Source organism: Bos javanicus, chromosome 8 (assembly GCF_032452875.1).
Source record: "Bos javanicus breed banteng chromosome 8, ARS-OSU_banteng_1.0, whole genome shotgun sequence".
Classification (NCBI taxonomy): domain Eukaryota; kingdom Metazoa; phylum Chordata; class Mammalia; order Artiodactyla; family Bovidae; genus Bos; species Bos javanicus.
In genome coordinates, this window is record NC_083875.1 from 77,218,899 (window position 1) to 77,236,760 (window position 17,862).

At 43.2% G+C, this 17,862-nt stretch overlaps 1 protein-coding gene across 2 annotated transcripts in view; it reads right to left on the reverse strand.

Moving 5' to 3' along the window:
- FRMD3 (FERM domain containing 3) overlaps positions 1-17,862 on the reverse strand; it is a 347,210-nt gene that overhangs the window by 122,656 nt on the left and 206,692 nt on the right. For both annotated transcript variants that reach the window (XM_061426014.1, XM_061426013.1), the window contains exons 4-5: positions 7,094-7,172; positions 1,373-1,470 (exon numbers count right to left, since the gene is read on the reverse strand). In XM_061426014.1, coding sequence (XP_061281998.1) covers positions 1,373-1,470; positions 7,094-7,172 — 177 coding nt within the window. The remainder of the gene's footprint in view (positions 1-1,372; positions 1,471-7,093; positions 7,173-17,862) is intronic.

A 17,862-nucleotide genomic window follows, 5' to 3' on the forward strand; every position in this document is an offset into this window, starting at 1 on the left:
ATTTCTCAAAGAGTGCGCACACCCAGAAACAGGGTCCTAGGAACCATTTCGCAGCACTGAGCATCCCCTGGGGACAGTGGTGAGTGACAGTGAAACCCCAGGAGAATGATGGGGGTTTCTCTTAAGCTGTGAATGAAGCCTGGAATTGTGATCAGACAGGTGACTGTCATGAACCACTTATGACCCCATCATAAGCTCCTTCATTATTTCAGATCCTTTATAAGGGTGACATGCTCATTTGGTAATCTCTCTCTCACCCCCTTCCCTCCTTCCTTCCCTCCCTTCCTCTCTCTTTCTCTCTCCCTCTCTCTGCATCCCTCCTCTCTTCTCCTAGTTCCCTTCCCCACCCTCCCTTTCTCTCATAAACATGTCATCAGCATCCAAGCTACAAATGGCTGGAACGCCTGAGTCCCTCCAAACAGGCCCAGCTGCCTCCCGGCAGGTCCAGGGGAACAGAACATCTGAGTCATTCTCCACGTGTGTCCCGAGCCCTTCCCCATGGCAATGCATTGCCTTGGGTCCTGGAGACTGCCTTCCCTCCAACAACTTTTTCTTACAGGTAGAAACAAATGAAAACCAACCTTGGGTCCTAAGTGTCTGCCAGTTCCCACTAAGTGTTTGTCACTTTCCTCGGGGGCCTGTTCAACCCTGAGACTAAGTCTCATGAAATCATCATGCAGCAGTGAAGGAGGTATGACCACCTCTTTCAATATATGAAGACATTAAAGCTTAAAGAGTTTAAATCACTTGTCTGTGGTGAAATAACCAGGAAATGGGAATTCAGGCTCAAACTGAGAAATGACAGACTGTGAGCCTGGGGTTCTCCTCACCACGCTGTGTGACTGTTGTAAAGGTGAAGAATTAGATATGGTACACATATATACACATACTACACATGTGGATATGCCTGTATAAATGCCTTGACATTTCATCAAGGCATTCATCAAAGGTTTGAAATGACACCTGTTTGACACCAGCCTTCCTGGACACAGATCGCCCGCTCAATATACCCAGCATACCCCACACTTGGTGTTTGGAGCTCAGGGCATAGAAGACCCCATAATCTTTCAGAGCTTGTTATAAAGTCATGCATTCCGTCCCCTTCAAAACAGAGACTCTGAGCTCTCCCTTGGGACCTTGAGGACTCTGTTCATGCAGAGGCCCCTGGGACCACAACAGCCCACCTTCCACCAGGACCCCAGGGGCTTGGGAGGGAAGAAGGGGGGCTCCACTGCTGACCACCCAGCCCTGACTGGCCTCCAACCATGGCACGGACAGGATGAGTACAGGCTGGGGAGGAGAGAGGCTCTGAACAGCCGAAGCTCTGCTGTCCTGTACAACAGTGGGGATGGGCAGCTGGGCCCACACTTACCTTGAACGATACAAGCACCCAGGTAGGCAGCATCCGAAAAGGAGCAGAGCAATCGACCATGGAAAATATCTCTTTTAATTTGCAGGTACAAAAGGTATCTGCAATGAAAAAGGAGAAAGAGTTGCCATAAGTTTTGGCTGAGGCCTGGAAGAAGCAGAAGGATTGTGTATCTTTCATCCACTTGGGTCCCCAGAACCCTACCTGTGCTGCTTGGAGGGCAAGCAGAGGAAAACTGGGAGGGGCCCCCAGAGTTCGGAAAACTTGAAGTGTCTGTAGCCACTTCCAAGAGAGACGGGGAAGATAGAGGAAAGCCACGGGGCCTAGCAGCCACCGTCCCTGGGAGAAAAGTCCCACACAATGACAACCACAGACACCCTCGCCCCCACCGGCACTTCAGGTACAGGTTGCCCGAGCTCTTGGTGGAATGAGTCAGGAAACACACTCAGTCTTACAGAGACTAGTCCCATTCAATCAACCTCGAAAAGACGTGGTTACAAGGCCAGGAAGCCAGCTTATTCTCAGTGAGAGCTGTCATCTGTTTAGTGTCCTCTCCTGCCATCTTCTCCAGGTCAGACAAACCTGATTCTGAGTGACAGGGGCTGGGGTGAGGGGTCGAGGAGCAGAGGACAGAAGGTGCTGGCTCCCGTGGAAGGATCAGCACCGTGCAGCTCCAGCATCGCAGAGACTCATTGAGAGGTAAAATCCTTTGAATTTTAATGTTGCAGCAAACTCTATTTTTGAAAACACTGTAGCGCCAAACAAAAAAATATGCCTGGCTCGATTCAGCTGGGGATGGGTGGGGGGCGGGGTGTTAGCTTGCCACTCCTAGCTCAGGTCATGTCACCACTGTCTCCTCTGTTCCTCCACGCCAATCATGCCCTCTTCAGATCTCCTCCTATTTCTTAGCTGGATTGATTCTTTCATTGAAGGGTCAGGCCTAGGGTCCTTATCTCTGACTAAAGTAACTTTACAGATGTTGCAGATTCTTTCTGCTTATTTTACAGTTTAAGTCGCAGAGATCAACCTTTTTCTTCTTTCCAGGTTCCTGAGGCCAGGTACGGGCAGCACCCCATCGGTCCCAGTCACTACCTCCAGAGCTCAAACAATCTCATCTTTTACTCAGCCTGAAGCTGAAGCTCCAGGATTTTTGGCCACTTGATGCAAACAGCCAACTCGCTGGAAAAGTCCCTGATGCTAGGAAAGATTGAGGGCAGAAGGAGAGGAGGGCATCAGAGGATGAGATGGCTGGATGGCATCAATGATACAATGGACACGAACTTGGGCAAACTCCGGGAGATGGTGAGAGACAGGGAGGTTTGGCGTGTTGCAGTCCATGGCATCGCAAAGAGTCAGACATGACTGAGCAACTGAATGACAACAAAGCAGCTTCATGCACAGCCCCACTTAGAGAGCCTGCCTGAAGTGCTCAGACCATTCAAGTGCTGCCAGCCCACCTAGTCCCATCCCAGAGCACTGGAGCTCACCATCTCCTGACTCAGGGATGCACTGATGGGTTCAGTGGCTCCCTGGTGGTTCCATCTGATGAATCTTTACCTCACACCTGCTTTAGGCCCTGACAGTGCTAGGCACTGGGGACACCGTGGAGGCTCAAGTGACACTTTCTGTCCCCAGCTTTGTATGGAATTGTGTGCAGGGTATAAAGGTAGTCCCTAATAAATTTCCTGTCTGGGTTACTGTGAATTTTGTCAAAGGATCCATTTTGTCAAGGACCCAGAGTATCTCCCTAAACTGACACCTTTCACACTTTAGTGAGCTTGTGAATTACCCAGAGATCCTGTTAGAATGTGGATTCTGGTTCAGTAGGTCTGGGTGAGGCCCAAGAGTCCAGATTTCTAATAAGCTCCCCGGTGATGCTGAGCTGCAGGCGTATGGATCACACTTGAGTAAAAAGGTTCTAAACCAGAGGTTCTCATCCTGACTGCATATCAGAATTACATGGGGGAGCTTTTAGACAATACCAGCATGGATCCTACCCAGACCTAATTAAATCAGAATCTTATTCCTCACCAAAACGTGTACATGAGTTTTCATAGCTGCATTCTTCATCATAGCAAAGCCGAATGCCCATCAACTTATGAAAGGATAAAGAAAAGTGGTATATCCGTATAATGTAATATTATTGACTCATAAAAGGAAGGAAGTACCTACTGACTCCTGCTACAACAGGGATGAAACTTGAAAACATTAAGCTAAGTGAAAAGTCAGACATAAAAGGTGTATGGACCACATATTGTATGATTCCATTTGTATAAAATTTTCACAATAGACCAGTCTACAGAGACAGAAATGTAGCTTCATAATTGCCAGGGGCTGAGGGGAGGGGAGAACGGGAAGGACTGCTTGAGTACTCGGTTTGCTGCTGGGGTGATAAAAATGTTGTGGAAGGGGATCACAGTGATGGTGACACAACTCTGGGGACATACCAACCCCCCCGAACTGTATGCTCTAATATCTACCTAAGGGAACTAATGCTTTTGAAAATCCAATTGCCTTGAAGTGGTGGTTCTTGGAGGAGGGCATGGCAACCCACTCCAGTATTCTTGCCTTGAGAATCCCCATGGACAGAGGAGCCTGGTCGGCTGTAGTCCATGGGGTTGCAAAGAGTTGGACATGACTGAGTCACTAAGCACAGCACAGCACAGCTGTTCTTAAATTTTAACCTGCTTTACAATTACCTGCAAAGTCACTTCAGTTGTGTCTGACTCTCTGAGACCCTGTGGACCATAGCTTGCCAAACTCCTCTGTCCATGGGATTCTCCATGCAAGAACACTGGACCGGGTTTCCATGTCCCTCTCCAACAATTACCTGGAGTGCTTATGAAAATATAGATTGCAGGACCCCATCCCAGGCCTGGGGCAGAGACCAAGTTCCCAGGTGACGCTGTTGCTGTTAATTCAGTGACCTGACTTTGAGGACCAAGGCCCTTGACTATTCAGAATACCAGGGTTGTACGAATACTTGAGATGATGAAATCTTTCTTAAAGATTTTAAACTGCCAGGCTGAATGCCATCAAGTTTCTTTGCTACATGCTGAATGTATACATTAAACCAAAAGCATTCCTTTCCACGTTTTGGTGAGTTTAGCAGTGAAAAATGGTTTCAAATAAATATTCACTCATAAATCAGAGGTTTGGGTTCTGATCCCATAACTCAGATATTGCGTCTGATGAAAGCTTCCTGAGAAAGAAAATCAGCTTTCACAACAGCTGAGATTGGGTCCTTACTCAAATTAGCAAACTCTAGAAATAATCATGGATTATTATGGGTTCCACATAATCTACTGAGCCTTGCAAATGGCTTCAGGTTCAGATACTCATTTTTTAATGTAACAGTCACCAAAAAACAACAATAATAATGCATTTACATGTAGTCTCACCCCTCCCTGCATGAAAGAATTAAGCAATGAAAACACAAGAGGATCGGGGTCACACATTATTATGTACCATTGGTGATACACTTCTCCATCTAGTATGAATTTAAAGATGGTTCTTACCAAAACATTTTAAAGCAATATGCTTTTATTACACTCAATTGTATATAGCATTTACCTAAAGCCCTAGAAATCTAAAAGATTGTAAGGTGACTGTGTAAATGGAGAGATAAAAAGGTTAAAAAATGATTTCAAATGTCCTTCTTGCTGAGTATTCTTGTTGTTTTGCTCTTTTAAAACTGCTTTTCTTTCTCAGTGTTTATTTACACCTAAGCCTGGTCATAAATGTGATGTTAGCTTCTCATTTATTAACTTCTTAAATTTTAGATTAATTTATGATAAAATAACTTATCAAACAAGAAAAACTAAACTCTTTCGAGATAGGGTTTAAACCTAAGTATCTGAGTCATTCCATAGTTTGCAGATTCCTTTCAAATTCTAAGGACAGTGTTAACTCAGAAAAGCCCATTTCTACCTGTGCAAGGACACAGTATTATCTTAATTTCCATCAGAGACATAAAAATGTTCCACTATTAATACCTAGGCTATTCAGACAAAAGTAGGAAAATGCTAGCAAATTTAACTGAGAGGGATTTAACTGGAGTTAGTGACTAAAACTTTGTACCCTTTTACTTTCAAAAGGGGCTTTTCTCAATGTCAACAACAAAAAACACATCCTTAATTTATATTGTGATACATACTCAGTTTTTATCCTCCAGAAAAGATTTTAAAGCAAACAAGTGACAAAAGTGAGCCATTTTGGCCCCCTGATGCAATAACGCCTGGCATGAGTATTTGATTTGATCTTCCTAATTACACTGTTAGCACCCAGAGGGGAGGACAAATATCTCCAATATGTCTCTCTCTCTATTTATTTAAGTAGCTCATATAGCCCTTGCAGATAGCAGAACTGAGGAAGAACTAAACAAATAAATGATTAAATTTTTCAAGCCAAAAGCAGGCTGAAGCCACATACAATTTGATTCTATTTGCATGAAATGTCCAAAACAGGTAAACCCGTAGAGACAGAAAGCAGATGAGTGGTTTCCTGGGCCAGGGGATGAGAGAGTGAGTAGTAACTGCTCATGGGTATGAGCTTTCTGGGGGTCAGGGGGATGATGACATGCTCTGGAACTAGATAATGGTGATGGTTGCCCAACATGTTGAATGTGCTTAATGGCACTGAATTGTACACTTTGAAACAATAAAAAATAATTTGTTACGTGAATTTTATCTTAATTTTTAAAAAAGGCAGGCCAGATTGCAAAATGCCAACCACCACTTACAATGTCCATCATCTCCTTTCCCCTGCATACCCTGCCCCACCCCTAAGCACAAACCTCCACCAATGGCTATGCACAAATTACTAATAGAGAAAGGCTCCCTTCCAACGTCACCCTTTGCCACTATGGTGGAGCCTGACTGGCCCCTCATGGATAATAAGACGGCACAACCCCCAAGAACCCTACACGTGCCTCTGCACACAATGATCAGGGCCAACTGCCTTTGCTTCTCTTCTGCGCTTGGACCCACACAGATTATTCTGAGAGAAGACTAGATGCAAAGACTTTTTGCAGTCATCAAATTAAAGCCTCATTAAGAACTAAGCATCAAATCAAAGCCTCATTAAGAACTAAGCACTAAGAGCATGGGCTCTTCTTTATACACCGAGTAGGCCCTCCTGGGACCCTGCTCAGTGGCACTGCCAAGGCTGCTTGTGGAACCTCCAGAAAGTAGACTATTTGCGCGTGGCCGTGGCAGAAGGAGACAAGAAGTGGGGGGAGGCCCAAGAACTAGAAAATGGAAATAGCTGGGCTGAGAACACTCTACAAGGAGAGGGTAGCTGGCTCCACGGTTGGTCGTTTAGCAAGTGGAATGTGGGATGACAAACATTCCATTCTGTCAAGGGATCTTTTCCCTTCCAGAAAATCTTAGATCCCCAGGATAAGTCCCAGGGGCTGCACTAGCTATGAATTTGCCCATATCCTAAAGACAGTCATCTTCTGTTTATTTTTAGCAACCCACTGTCAGATGTTTTCAGGGAGCAGCTCCTCCTTATCCCCACAGCTTTTCTGCACAGTTAATTACACTCCTAATGACAACGGTTTGAAAAATCCCAAGACAATTAAGTGCAAGAGAAACAATGCCAAGCCAAATACTGAGCTGAGGCGTCTGCTTGGTGGAGATGCTCTGCTCTAGAAGGAAGACTCAGCGGCCCGGGCTTTGGCTCAAGGGGCACGTTAAACACACAAACAAACAAACAAAATACCTGGTGAGCTCTTCTTTAATCTTCAAGGGTTCATGTGGGTAGAATTTCACTCTAAAGCACATGGTGTATGGTGGATGAGCTGAAACATCATAAAGAAAAAGCATGAGAAAAGCAGCAAAAGACCATGAACTCAAACACACACAGGTGAGTCAGCCATGCAGCCTTCCCCACTCTAGCCTGGGGGGAGTGGGAGGAGGATTTTCTGAAAGAAGAAACAAAGCAACAGTGACCACAAAACTCAATGGAAATGCTTGACAAGACACCTGAAGCAAACTAGGATACAGGTAACCTAGTCGGTCAGTACAGATTTCCATGTCACGGCTCCTTCCTTCTCTCCAGGCCACAGCTTCAAATAACATTTTCTCTTCCAATTCTTTTCACTCTCTTCTGACACATACATTGTTCCTAAGTACCACTCAGGATTTTGACCTAGTGAAATATTTTTTTAGCCTGTGAGATGGAAAAATGTCACCACACATGACTAGTTTTCCCAAAGTGATAGTGCCTTTGAACTAAAATCAAGATTCTTAAAATGCAGTCTGCCATGTACAGATTCTACTCTGTATAATTTTAGTATTATTTTAGTGTTATCTATCAATGAGGCAGTCGCTTGCATGAAAAGAAACACTTTTATAACTTCTTGCTTTGTCTGAATCAAGATGGCTATATGTAGACTGAAATTCTGGTTGAGGTTTGTTGATTCTGGAATGTACTAATTGCATTAAAACATCCAGAACTCAATAAGCTCCCAAGGGAATTCTATAGGATTTCTGATACCTTTAATTATAAGACCCCTGTTGACTTGCAATATTAACCTAATAAATGCACACAAGTATAGTAAGATACACTTAGATTTCAGTTCATATACAAAATGAGCATCTTAAAATCAAAGAAGTATGATGATTAGTAGTATTATTTCTATGGACCTGACATTATTATTTGTCTCTGAATCATTATGGTGCTTGAGATCATCTCTGAGTCTACATCCAAATGTGACTATGAAATAGCACTCTCTTCTGTCTCAAATCTTCTTTCATAATAAGCAGGGGTTAAATCACCAGTCAATTCTATAACGTCTGGGACTATTCTGTATGTAGACAAATTCTTTATGTAGAAAGGACTATCAGCATCAAAAATGAATGTATAATGAGGGTAATTTAATCTGGAAAATAATTATTTAAAACAGTTTGGAAGAAAGCATCCAATTCCCAGGAAAACATAGCAGCATCTTGCTGGATATCTCAGGAAAGAAAAACTGATTAAAAATACACACGCACACACACAGGTGTCAGAACCCTTTACTCAACGCTCCACTTCTCCACCAGAAACTAGCAAATTTCTTAACTGAGTTGTTTGACTTAACTGTTTCTTAACTGACCATGTGTTCCCTACATTTAAGAAAGGGAGCATTTTTCTGGAGCACAAGGGGAAAATGTACACCTCTTATACAGCAAAAAATGAAGAAAAACACAAATGGATTCTTAAGTCATTCATCTTTCACAATATCTAGAAACTCAGTTTTGATTCAAAATACTTTGTCTTCACACGTTCCCCAGGTTTCTTTCAATTTGTTTAAATCATCTCTAAAAAATGAAAATTAATAGTGTTTTTAATGATAAAATGTGTCCTTAATAGAAAGATTGAGACAGTTGTTATACAAGCAACAGAACAAAAAAGAAAACAGCATTTTAAAAAGGCTTTTTCTCTTTTCTTTCTTCCTCCTTTTATTAAGGTCCTCAAAATTAATACATGTTTAAGCACAACCAATGAAGCTAGACAGACAGATGATAGAGAGATGAAAGACAGATAGACAGATGGATACTGATAGACAGACAGATGAGCCTTCCCCTTTCACTTTCCTTCCCTTTTGTTTCCATTCCTGCCCTTTCTGTCCCCCAGCTCCCCACCCCACCCCAGACTCTCCAACCACTGTTAACAACCACTTCATCTCTATGCTTCTCCACTTTTGCCATCCTCACACATGATTACACACATAAGTAATTTTTTAATTTATTCTCACAAAATAAGATCATACTATGCATGTTTCTCTTATCTCATTCAACTATCTTGCCCATCCATCTAGGACATTAGGTACAGATCTAAATCACTGTCTATAACAACTGCACAATAGTTCATATGATATACTAGAATTTACTCATCTATTCTTTTTTAATTATTCAGGTTGTTCCAACATTACAATACATGCATTCTGTAATGTATACCATATATATTATTGATATATACAATAGTGAGTTATATCATTAAATGCAAGTGTTTTTATTCCATATATCATTAACTATTTCATATATTGTTAAATATATATATTTTTTTAATATAGACTCCCAATATTTCAATTTTGGGGAATAAAATCAGCTGACTGAAGGCAAATAGAGAAAAGGAGGCTCACAGAAGGTAGACCCAAATGAGAGCTGTCATTTTCTCTTCTACCTGGTCAGCGTATTTCCTTGCCATGCCCTAGGCTGGCTTCAATAGTTATCTGAGCTCATCGGATACAAACGGGGATTTGCACTCCTCCTAAGGGACCACGCAGTGAGGCTCAGAAGTGGTCCCCAGGCAGCCATCTTTGAATTCCATGACTGTAGGCAAGCCTTTCAGCCATCCTTGTTCCAAGACCTGAGGCTTCAGAATGATCTAATGCTTCTTCCACATGGAGAGCCCTTCCATCATTTGAAGACACAGCTCAAGGTCTTTCTGAGCCTTTTCTAAAATAAACATCCTGAGGGACTTGCCTGGTGGTCCAGGGGTTAAGAATTTGCTTTCCAATGCAAGGGATTTGAGTTCTATCCCTGGTTGGGGAACCAAGATTCCTACATGCTGCGGGGCAACTAAGCCTGTACACCACAACCAGAGAGCCCACCAACCACAGCTAGAGGAGCTGGCACACTGCAATAAAAAGCTCACACTGCCAAAAAATTAGTACAAATAAATATCCCCAGTGCTTGTAACTGCTCCTCATATGGGAGTTTTGAGTGCCCTCACCCTGGATATATTCCTGCCCCCTCTGTGCTTCCTCAAGCCTGGAGCCCCAGCAGTTGCCAGAGCTGCTCAGGTGAGGGGACCATCACAGGCTTCACTTTGAACATAACTGTTGCTCCCTATCAACAGCCTCCTCTCAGTGCTGATTCACTCTGAGTTTACAGCAGACCAACAGCTGTAATTCTTCTCATATATGTTGCTGCTAAGTCAGACAGGAAAAAGTCACTAAGCTCCTGCCATCTCCTCCTCCGTTTTCTGGGATGTGATCATGGAAGAAATTCATACAAGGTTCCAGTGGTAGGCTCACCACTAGATCCCTTATTAGAGAAGGGATGCCAAGCAGCTAGCAGAAAAATCAGGAGGTGGCATTTTTCTTGTTTTTTTAGTAATTTTATGTATTTAATTTTTGACCGGGTTGGGTCTACAGGCTTTTCTCTAGTTATGGAGAGCAGGGGCTACTCACTAGTTGTGGTGCTAGCTTCTCATTGCAGAGGCTTCTCTTGCTGCAGAGCACAGGCTCTAGGGTGCTTAGGCTTTAGTAGTTGCCATCCTGGGCTCTAGAGCACAGGCTCAATAGTTGTGGTGCACAGGCTTAGTTGTGCTTTATAGCATACGGGATCTTCCCAGATCAGGGATAGAACCTGTGTCTCTTGCATTGGCAGGTGGATTCTTTACCATTAAACCACCAGGGAAGCCTAGAGGCAGCACTTTTCAAGTCTGAAATTTTCTACCCGTTTTCTTCTACCATCATATATGGTGGTCTCATATTGATCCAGCATCATTGGCCCTGTGTTGCCAACAAAAGAAAAAAAATTTCCTATAGGTTAAAAGAGTGCATGATCTTGACATAATGAACCACAGGTAGTAGCAGGCTTCTCCTTAAAGAACACACTGAAGGTTGTGGATGCAAAATTATATTATACAGCAAGAAGTAAAACTAAGGAATGCCCCTCACAGGGCTGGAAGAAGCTGAAAAGACAAATAATTTCCCCCTAAAATGTTGATGACAAGATTTATGAGGGTTTGGACCCTTATGTCTTATTCAGCTTTCCAGCCTCAGAGTTGCTTACTGATAAAGGATTAGTTCTCTCCCTGTCTAGATGAATTAATGAATGATGGTGCCCAACCTCTGAGGCAGATGTTAAGGCAAACAGCCAAGTGCTGCTATCACATTTATCCTGCTAGAACACTGGTCTAGAAGGTCCACAGTCTGAGTCACTACAGCAATTTCCAGGATTTCTATTTTGAAAAATCTCAGGTCCTACAAATCAATCTCTGCCCTTCAACAGCTGGAACAGATTCAGGGACTCTAGAGTTGCTTACAATAGCTACTTCTAGTGGGGGGATTAATTAAAATCAACAAAAAAAATGAGTACCTCCTAGGTATCAGGCACAGGTTTAGATATAAACAAAAAATTCTATCTTCATGGAAGACACATTCTAGTGGGATAAACAGACATAAAATGAAAATAAATACATGAAATATGTAGGACATTTGAAGCTCATAACTGCTATGGAGAAGAATAATGAATTTAAGGGGAGAGGGAAGACCATCCCCATCCCTGTTACCTTTTCCCATCTCCACACAAGCAAATCCACCAAACTAAGTGCAATTCTCTTTATTACCTTCTAGAAAATTAAACAAGGGGAGAAATACAATTATGTAAAATTTTAAAGCATTAAACCCAAATGTGTTGGCAGTGGTTTAGGGTCAAAAGCTCAGCTTTGGAGCACTGGCAGACACCCCACCAGCTGCATAAATGTTGGAAAAGGAGCTTTTCCAGGCTCCAGCTGACAGCTGGCATGTGCTCCCTGGGACTAGTCTAAGGTCAAAATCCTCTTGTGGAGACAAGCCCACTCCCTTCGTCTAGCAGCTCAGTTTCTCTGCTATTCCAGCTTCCATGCCTTATTCTTAAGCTACAGAGAAAGAGGAATAGGGCAAAAGATGACACTTATCTGCCCAAACATTTGGTTCAGAAGTGGAATTGGACATGTCTGATGAAGGAGCTATCTATAGAGCAAGAAATACCCAACACAGAGGTAACATGTAGGCAGTAACGCCTATGCTCTGCTCGGGGCCCTTCTCTGACAGTGTCATCAAGAAGAGCCACTATGTGGCATTACTAGATGGGGCACCCCGTAGGGGACAACACCCTCGTTCACTTCTACTGCGGTACTAAGGCTCTGGCATCAGTGATAGAAGCACCCAGGATGACGGGAAACCCAAGCCCACCAGGAGCGCTCAAACCTCAAAAGAGACTTCAGTGATCTTAAGCAAAACACTTAACATCTCTGTTTCCTGCTTTGGAAGAGGGAACAGCACCGGGGGGCACGTCAACCTCCCCAGAGGTGTTTAGACAGATCCAATAGGTTCTTGGTACATGCACTTGGCACAACATGCCAACAAACAAAAGTTCACATTTAGGTAAGCACTCCTAACAGAAGAACAGAAGGAAAAGGAAGGCTGGATATGGGAAGGAAGAGAAGAAGACTGAGTTGCACTTAAGTCAACAGCTGAAAAGCATTTACTCAGCCATGTAAGTGCTAAAAATGAGAACATCACTGAGGAGCAGAGTTGGGAAAAATGTAAAAATCCACTTTAAAATGCCAGGAGCAAGTAATTGCCCCAAGAACAGCAGGGCTCCTCGGCACAGCCCTTTGTTACCTGCCAGATAAAGGCTGGGGAAGCCAAGTGCTACTGCAGGCAAGCTCAGGGCCCCCTTTTTTGCATCAGCAGATCCCAGGGTATTGTCATTTGGGTGGTTTGTTAACAGTGAGAACATGGGGAGAGGAACAGCCATTTATAAAGCAGAGACAGACTTCCTCATCTCCACTTTGAGATCTTGCCCAGAAAATGGGGATAGGGATAAGAAACGATTAGGTGAGCAGCCTCCTCAGTGAAAATGGAAATTAAAAAAAAAAGACTTTCTATTTTTAATCAGCATGCAAACACATTAAGTCGCTTCAGTCATGTTCGACTCTGTGTGATCCTATGGAGTATAGCCTGCCGGACTCCTCTGTCCATGGGATTCTCCAGGCAAGAATACTGGAGTGGGCTGCCATTCCCATCTCCAGGGATTTTTAACCAGTAACCATCCTCAAATCTTATAAAAACAAATAGGTGAAACTTTTTTTTTTGGCTGGTCAAACATCCCTCAACAATTTTTCTTAAAATACAGTGGTCTTCCTCCATCATTATAAAGAACAATAGAAAAACATAACTTTGGGAACATACATATAAACTCATGATCCTTCTCATGCACATTTTGGTTGACAGCTATGAACCAGTACCCCCCCCCACCCCCCCGCACCGCCAACTCCTTTCAACAGCAGATAAGCATAGCGCCCATGGCTCCAGCAGGCATTTGTCAGAACAGTACTTATACCTAGAATATATCTCTCATGCCTCCCTCTGGGACTCTTGATAAAAGAAGTGTGATCCTATACTGGATGCTTGGGGCTGGTACACTGGGACAACCCAGAGGGATGGTATGGGGAGGGAGGAGGGGGGAGGGTTCAGGATGGGGAACACATGTATACCTGTGGCGGATTCATTTCGATATTTGGCAAAAACCAATACAATATTGTAAAGTTTAAAAATAAAATTAAATTAAAAAAAAAGTGTGATCAATTTTTCAGACTTTCAGACTCTGGAAAAACCACTGCAAAGGGTTTGGTGTTGCAGAAAGGACTCCTAGCACTGCAAGTAAGAAAGAGGCTTACTTTCCAAAGGACCTCAAGCAGGCATCAGGGGTCCTTGGCCTGTTCAGCACAACTGACACCTTTTTATTTCTAACCAAAAGTCCCTCCCAGGTCCTTTCATGGGCTTTAGCTTGAGAGCTGAGGGCCACTCCCCACCTCTCCATTGGGCAGCGGTGCAAAGGGACCCTGATGAGCCACGTTCGGTGATGAAATAGCTCGGGAGCACACGCTCTTTCTGTGCATGTGGAAAAAGACGCTGCACGCCAAAAGGGCAAAGCATTACTCATAATGAACTGTAACTCTTGGGGTATGAGAAAATGAACCAGCCACAGAGAACTGCTCTCTTAACAACTGCTCTCTTCTAGTTGGAAATGATTATTACCATTAAGTGACAACTGTTACTATCATCATCAACGGCACAGATAATCCCTCCATCCCTCTTTGACTGAAATGACAAGCAGCAGCCTCCAAGATGTTACTGGTATTGCACCTCCTCTACTTCCAAAGCAGAGATTAAAAACAACGTTTCTTTAACTCATCTTCCTCCTGTTATAGCTCTCTCTTATGTTTCAATCACACACACACACAGGTACAGGCATATCCACACACCCACACGTGCATGGAGAAAATGAAGTCACCCTCTAAGCACTCTTTTAGGGGACACTGGAGTGCTGAGCAGCTGCCTCACAAATACATGTCCTTGGAATTCTCTGACTGCCTATGCTGTACAGGAGAAGCTCCATCAGGGACTTTGATATTCAACATGCCTAATCTCAAGTTCACCATTTGAACAAATTGCTATAAACTTAAAACTCTCAACTTTCATTTCCTCATCTGCAAAATGGGGATAAGAATGCAACCAACCACCTAAAGTAAAGATCTGTGAAATTTCTCTATAAAGGATAAGAGAGTAAATATTTTTCACTTTGCAGGCATCAGGGCAGCTATCTCAACTACTTCCATCAGTTGTTGAAGGGTGGAAGCGACCACAGACATGATAAAAACAAATGGCATGATGTGTTTTAATAAAACACTGAAATCTGAATTTAATACACTTTTCATGTCACAAAATAACATTCTTTCCTTCTGACCATTTAAAAATATGAAACCTACACCCAGCCTATGGCCATACAAAACCAGATAGCAGGTTGGGTCTGGCCCAGGGGTCCTGTTAACAGAGACCATGATGAGGATGACACAAGTTCATAGGGTAGAGTGCCCAGCAGACTGCCTGAGACCTTCACACTCAACCCAGAGGAGTTACTATCACCCTAGAAGTTGAAGAAGAAACCCATGTGGATGTGGTAGACTCCTTTAACTTGACCTAAGTCATATATCTTGGTTCAAAGTGTGAGAGGGGGACTGTCATTTTTCAGGAAGGAGTGGGGATGAAATACTCATGAAATAGGTGCCCAGATGAAGAGATATTTGGCAGTTCTTCTAAAGAGGAACTTTGCTGCCTGGGACTAGGGTGCAGTGACCTGAGAATTTCAGCCAAAAAAAGTTAGTAAAAGTACATGAAACTGAAGGCAGGAGATCCAGGTGCCTGCTTGCTGCAGATGTGTAACTCACTGATCCCTCAGGAGTAATGTTGGTTGGTATAAATCAACTAGTAATAATAATTATTATCATTATAACAGCAAAATTAAAAATTATTTATGTAACTTGGTACTGAGGTGTTTTTTCTTACCACAAAAATGCATCTAAAAATGAGGCATTATAAAGTATTTCCAGCCAAAGGGAAACAGAAATGAATAGAGCTTTCCTAACCCAGTTGACCCAGATTTGAACCACCTCTAGGATTCATATACCAAGCATGGAATCTCTTGGCCCATCACAGTTATCATTTCAACTTTTGTGCTGCCAACACATGTAGTTTTGAATCACATCACCCATTATGAAACAACATGGGCACTCTGGAAGGAAAAAGGAAGCCCTGAAAGGATCTCCCTGGTGACATAAAGGCTTCCACTGGAGGATGCTCCTTTTCCTCCACTTTATCCATCACTCCTGCCACATTCTTTCTCTCCCATAAGAAGTGCTGGGTCTTCCCCAAAGCCTAACATTGTACTCAATCAAAGTGACATCCATGTCACCACCAACCACACTCTAAGGATAAGGTTAAAAATTAGAAACCCATGGCTTACCAAATGTGCAAATCAATTAGAATTGTACATTATAAATTTGAGGTATTTTGTCATTACTTTTGTTATCATTATTTCTATCCATGTTCTGAAATAAAGAAAGAACACAATGTGGAAATTATTTATAGGCCCAAACTACCTATAAATGGACTTTTTCAGAGAAGGATCAAAAAAAGAAATTTTAGATGAAATAGTCAAACCTGGGAGAAAGAAAGACAGTTGGCCAAACCTACTAAGCTATGACAAGAATAAAAAAAAAACCTGCCCCTAAAGCTGGAAAGAAGCATTGGAGAGAAGAAAACTGAAGAGGGCAAAACCAGCCAAAACTAAACCACAGCAGCTGGGGACTTAGTGTTATGCACTTGACTGATGCAATGGCTTTTGTTCAGATGTGTGAGTTTTACTTTGTCTTTAAAGAATATGGCAGTTTACATTCTTCTGCCTGCTCTCTAAAAGAAGCAGTTTGGTTCTAGACAACAAGCATTTATTATGAACTTACTACTTGCAGAGGCTTGTAGTAAGCCATGGATCAAGTAAAGAAATCTTTCAAACTAAATACTAGGGATTAGATGAGTATATCTATATGCCTGAGGACAACAGGCCAGGTTGCCCCAAAAGATCTAGAGATGGGGCTACAGCCCAAGGGATGTTTGAAGAAGTAAAATGTTTGAAGTTTTGCTGTCAGAGCATATGATCAAGTTCAACGAAGAATAACACATACACAAAGGAGAAGAAATGAGCCACAAAACAAAATCATGAAGGTTACCCAAACAGTAAATAGGAATGACAAAGGGTGTGGGAGATCTAAATTGGGGTGCTCAGTGCGGTGAGCTGGGTAGTGTAATCCCCAAATTTCATATCAACCTGAAATCCCTGAATGTGACCTCATTTGGAAATAGGTCTTTGAAGATGTAATTAATTAAGATGAGGTCATTCTGGGTTAGCCTGTGTGCATGCCTGCTAAGTCGCTTCAGCTGGGTCCAGCTCTGTGCGATGCTATGGACTGTAGCCCACCGGGCTCCTCTGTCCATGGGATTCTCCAGGCAAGAATACTGGAGAGGGTTGGCGTGCCCTTCTCCAGGGGATCTGCTCAGCCCAGGGACTGAACCCAAGTCTCACGTCTTACCACCAGTGCCACCTGGGAAGCCCCATACTGGGTTAGGGTGTGCCCTAAATCCAATGACTGATACCCTTTACAAAAGATGGAGGGGAAAATTAAGATACAGACACAGAGAAACATAAGGAGAAGGCAGTGTGAGAGTGGAGGCAGACACTGGGGTGAGGCAGCCTCAAGCTGAGGAATGAATGCCAAGACTGGCCAGCGATCTTCAAGAGTGAGAGGAGACTTCAGAGGGAGCATGGCCCTTTTGACACCTTGACCTCAGACTTCTAGCCTTCAGAACTGTGGCAGAATCAATTTCTATTGTTTTAAACCAGCCGTTGTATGGTACTTTGTTTTCACAGCCTTAGGAACTAATATACTCAGCAAAGGGAATAATTGGAAGAATAGAATTATCATCCAAACGAGTCCCATGACTGGGTATGGACCTGTGGCTGTCCTCCTGTTCCTGACACCAGAGCAAAATCTATGCTTCTGGTGTATGCGTGCATGCAGAGTTTCTCAGTCGTGTCTAACTCTTTGCAATCCCAAGGACTGTAGCCCCCCAGGCTCCTCTGTCCATGGAATGTCCAAGGCAAGAATACTGGAGTGGGTTGCCATGCCTTCCTCCAGGGGATCTTCCTAATCCAGGGATCGAACCCACATCTCCTGCATTGGCAGGTGGGTTCTTTACCCCTGAGCCACCATGAAATGCTCCTGGTACCCTCTGTCTGTGCTACAGCAGAATACATGCTCCCTATTAACAAAATTATATTAGCCCCCAGGACTACTGGAAAACTAAGGAATGATACACAAGCATAAAGTGT